The sequence below is a fragment of the Poecilia reticulata genome, linkage group LG15 (genome assembly GCF_000633615.1).
Source record: "Poecilia reticulata strain Guanapo linkage group LG15, Guppy_female_1.0+MT, whole genome shotgun sequence".
NCBI classification, from domain to species: Eukaryota; Metazoa; Chordata; class Actinopteri; order Cyprinodontiformes; family Poeciliidae; genus Poecilia; species Poecilia reticulata.
This window is the reverse complement of record NC_024345.1, coordinates 20,628,289-20,632,799: the sequence shown is the minus strand read 5'-3', so window position 1 is coordinate 20,632,799 and position 4,511 is coordinate 20,628,289. Positions and strand designations below refer to the sequence as shown.

The window sequence follows — 4,511 nt, the reverse complement described above, 5'->3', positions numbered from 1 at the left end:
CAAACCTGCTGCAGCTGGGAAGGCCACCAAACCTGCTGCAGCTGGGAAGGCCACCAAACCTGCTGCAGCTGGGAAGGCCACCAAACTTGCTGCAGTGAAAAAGGCAGAAGAGAGCAGCTCTGACTCTTCAGATAGCTCCGACTCAGAAGAAGAGGCCCCTTCTGCTAAACCTGCAGCCACCAACGGCAAAGCAGTGACTCCTAAAGCTGTAGCTACAGTGGCGAAGGCAGCTGGTAAGCCTGCTGAGTCTTCATCCAGTGACAGCAGCTCTGAGGAGGAAGCAGTCAGCAAAACTAATCAAGTTAAAGCTCCTGCTGCCGCAGCAAAGAGCAAGAAAATGGCGGCAGCCAAAGCTGAGGAGAGCAGCAGCTCCTCAGACAGCTCCTCAGAGGACGAAGCTCCGCGGAAAGCAGCCACGGCTCCTCCCACTCCCACAGCCAACAGTAAGTTCCCCGCATGTTCGCCTCCAGCATCAGATCATTTCTCTCCACTGGTCATCACTTGATCACTCAGTTATACAAAAACAGTCAAACTTCTGAACCTTTTCTCATTCAGTCAGATTTCATAAAACACAAGTGGTTCATAGTTGTGAAGTTCAAGGAAAATTTTACATGGTTTCCCAAAATTATAGACAAAGTGTGCGCCACTAGTGAAGTGTGGCGTTAGTCACAGAAAGCTTCTTGTCTTTTTATCACCTAAATTTACTTTAAATGTATTGAAAACTTCCTCCTTGATCTGTCTGCTGTGCTGCTTGGTCTTCATGAAGCTGATTTTTATTTTTTCTGTGTGCATTTGGAGCACAGGATTTAATTTTGGGGCATCAGAGTTAAAGGGAACTGAACATAAATGCACACCACTGTTGGATTTTTCTTGCCTCCTTATAATCATGGTTAATGTTTGCAGTTTTTATCGTTTTCTCCAAGTTTGAGAATAACTGATTCATGCCTCTGATTCATCCAGATACAAATGGAAAGAGGAAACGTGAAAAAGGGTCATCAGAAAGTGAAGAGGCAGCTGTAAAGACGCCGAAAAATAAGAAAGTAACGACCACACCGCAGACTTTCCCCAAAGCCAATAAGAAGGTAAAACCTGTGGAACTGATGGCGATGCGTTCAGATTTTATTGATGACAAAACTGATGGAAATAACTTTGTTGCAGTCCTCCAACGTACCGTTCCGTAGAATAGTCGAAGAACATGTAGAAGTCGATCCCCGACTGGCAGATAACTCCTTTGAAGCTAAGGTGAGTTTAGATTTCTCTCAACCATTTACCCTTGAAGTCTCTCCCTCTCTCCCCCCCCGGTCTTTACATTTTCATTTCTGCTTCTCCCAGAATGGAGCCAACGGAGACTGGGGACAGAGAGCTAACGAGGCTCTCAGGTTTACCAAAGGAAAGTCATTCCGCCACGAAAAGACGAAAAAGAAGAGGGGGAGCTACCGCGGCGGAGCCATTTCCACCTCAGTCAACTCCATCAAGTTTGACAGCGATTGATCTCTCCTAATCCAGCTGTGTGCTCAGGAATCTGTTGTTTGGTCCCTCAGCCCCTGGAGACGGTCTGACAGCATCACCTGAGCAACTGAGCCCAGCTGGCACTTAATGTACTCATCTACCTTTGGTCTTCTTTGATCTGATTCAAGGTGTGATATTACTTATGGCCACTAGGTGGCTGCAGGCCACCAGTTGATGGTACAGAGCTGAAGCTTATGTTAACCTGTCCCTCCGTCTCAAACGATTCGTGTCGTGTAACTTTCATTCTATAGGTTTAATTGTCTATTATCTCTCAGTGAATGACAGCCGTGTGACCCATCAGGCTCATTATGTGGTTATTTTTTTTGTAAAGGATCTGAGGTATTGTTAAATTTAGATTTGGAGCAGGGTGTGTTTGGGCTTCTCCCCCACTCTTACAATCACAGTAAACATTAAAGTTTTATACTGTATTTATAGTAAAATTTTATTCCATGTGGGATTATTAGAGCCACCCATTTCTGCTCCATGCCTTTTCTAATTGAACTTTTGTTTTGATCCTGTTTGTTTTGATGTGCGGATGCTCATGTTAACCCTCCACATTAGTTAGTGATGGTGAGTTATTAGAAAAAACTGAGAGCCATCTTTTCAGTGTAATGAGCTGTTTTTTTTATTCTAACTTTAAATAAAAATCTAACATTAAAATATTTATGTTAAGGGATTCTGATGCTTAAATTACTTTTTACTAACAAAAAACAAAAATTTTTGTTTGTTCAAAGAAAAAACATCACAGAACTAAATCAAATCTTTAAAATGAACTTTTAATTTTTTTTTTTTTTTTTTTTTTTAGATATTAAAATCAAAAGTTAACATTTGGTTTCATTTTTTTTTTCTTCAGATTTAACAATTAAAAAATAATGACTCTTTTCTGGCTCCATAGCAGTTGGTTGCACTGTCCTGAAAAGTAGCATTAATTCAAAGTAATGCATGAGTAAAATAAGTACACTGCATTAAAACGACTCAACTTTATTTTTTAAAAAGTTATTCATGAAATATACATAGTCACTACCAGCCTTTGCACTGAAGGAGTTGAAGCTTTTGTCATCTATATGGTAAAGCATGGTGGTGGCAGAATTATGTTATGTGCAGGGGCGGATCTACTGGGGTGGCATTTGCCACCCCAAATGAGAGCCTTGCCACCCCAGCTGGCGACTATGAATTCAATAAATAGTTATGGCAAATCGGACATTAAACGCATGTCCGATTTGAGCTTAATGTCCGATTTGTTATCGGAATCTCTTTTTTTCTGATAACATTGAATGCAACACAATGTAACCTGATGTCACCAGCTTGAATTTACCAAAATTAGTAACTATTGTCAAGGCCCTCTCTACTTTGAAGGCAATATTATGTGAGTAAAAATGTCAAATTTGAACAGCGCTTGTTATCTTCCCTGCGTTAAAGTTTTTTCTACTCTGTGGCGTTTTTTAAATAAATGAAAGTGTGCAATACCGCCACCATCTGGTCTGGAGTGTGAACTGGAGCTAATGCCGATGATTATCAGGATTTACATCACACATCTGAAAATGGATTGGGTACTTTCTTAAAAATTACATCATTTTTTTTTATTTTATGCAATTTTAATAAATAGTAAAATATTACTAAGGTACTTAAAAATTCATACTTTTTAGGTACTTAAAAATTATGCCTACATATTACATTAAACACACTTTAAAGGTGCCTAAAAGACATACTTCTGCATATGTATCAATTAGTTTTATTTTGTAATCAGGTTGCTGCGTGATGCAGACTTCTGCCCAGGTCCCTCCTGAAAATGAGATCTAGATCTCAATGGGGTTCACCTGGTTAAATAAAGAAAATGAAGGCTTACTTTATTAGTCTAAAATTTACACTGAGATGTAATTTAAAACATACTGAAATTAATCATCTAAAGTAGTGTTAAGTGAATTAAAAAATATATGTATTTTGAGCATATATTTTTTAAATATACACAAAATATATTTTAAATATACTTGAGAAAGTGTACATTTACACATGGGCAAATATATTTTGTTCACTTAAAGTATACTTTTATTTAATATATTAAAAGTGTATTTTGGTACAATTATGTTTTAAGTGTGTTTAAAGTTCTAATTTCGAAATTGGTACAAGTATACTTTTAGTATACTTCAGATATATCTATAGGTAGTACACTTAATACTTAGTATACTTAAAGTGTACTTTCACAAATTTAAGTATGTTTGACATATACTAAAGTATACTTTTTTTTCACCTGGGTGAACTGAGCCATAGTTTGTCATGTTTCACCTGCTGGTTATTTATTGTAGTTTAATTGCTAGATCAAATCACTGCAGCCTGATATTTTATTGGGGAATCAAAATAATCTGATCATTTTACTTTTTTTTATTTAAAAATCTGGGGTGCATTTGAGTACAGCATTAATACTCAGATACCCCAAAATAAAAATGAGTGAAATCAAGCACTTTCAGAAGTAACCTGTAATAAACAAAGTCCATCTTTGTCATAGCATAAACACCAATGTTAACACTGTTTTTCAATGCTTCCATGAAATGCATGTAAGGCACCTATTGCTCTACACCAGTGTTTCCCAACCCTGGTCCTCAAGGCACACTGACCTTTTATGTTTTAGATGTTCCCCAGTGACAGACTAGCGACCTGTCCAGAGTGTACCCCGCCTCTCGTCCTGAATGTTAGCTGGAGATAGGCACCAGCAACCCTCCCGACCCCACTGAGGGACAAGGGTAGAAAGAAAATGGATGGATGTTCCCCTGCTTCAACACACCCCATTCAGATGATTACAATTCAGCAAAATCCTGTTAATCAGCCATCATTTGCAATCATGTGTGCTGATGATGCAGGGGAGCATCTACAACATGCAGGTCAGTGTGCCTTGAGGACCAGGGYTGGGAAACACTGCTCTACACCTATAATTAATTTGGTGTTAAGAGATGAGCGTTTTCTAAAGGTAACGAACTGCAACGAAGTATAAATCAGATTTTTACTTT

The 4,511-nt window shown here is 38.5% G+C and overlaps 1 protein-coding gene across 1 annotated transcript in view; it reads left to right on the top strand.

The window, feature by feature from the left end:
• Positions 1-2,186, top strand: part of nolc1 (nucleolar and coiled-body phosphoprotein 1) — a 7,226-nt gene extending 5,040 nt beyond the window's left edge. Inside the window, exons 11-14 of the mRNA XM_008429972.2 lie at positions 2-443; positions 961-1,082; positions 1,159-1,242; positions 1,333-2,186. Of these exons, the coding sequence (XP_008428194.1) occupies positions 2-443; positions 961-1,082; positions 1,159-1,242; positions 1,333-1,491 (807 nt within the window). The 3' untranslated portion in view covers positions 1,492-2,186. The remainder of the gene's footprint in view (position 1; positions 444-960; positions 1,083-1,158; positions 1,243-1,332) is intronic.
• The last annotated feature ends 2,325 nt before the right edge of the window (positions 2,187-4,511 follow it).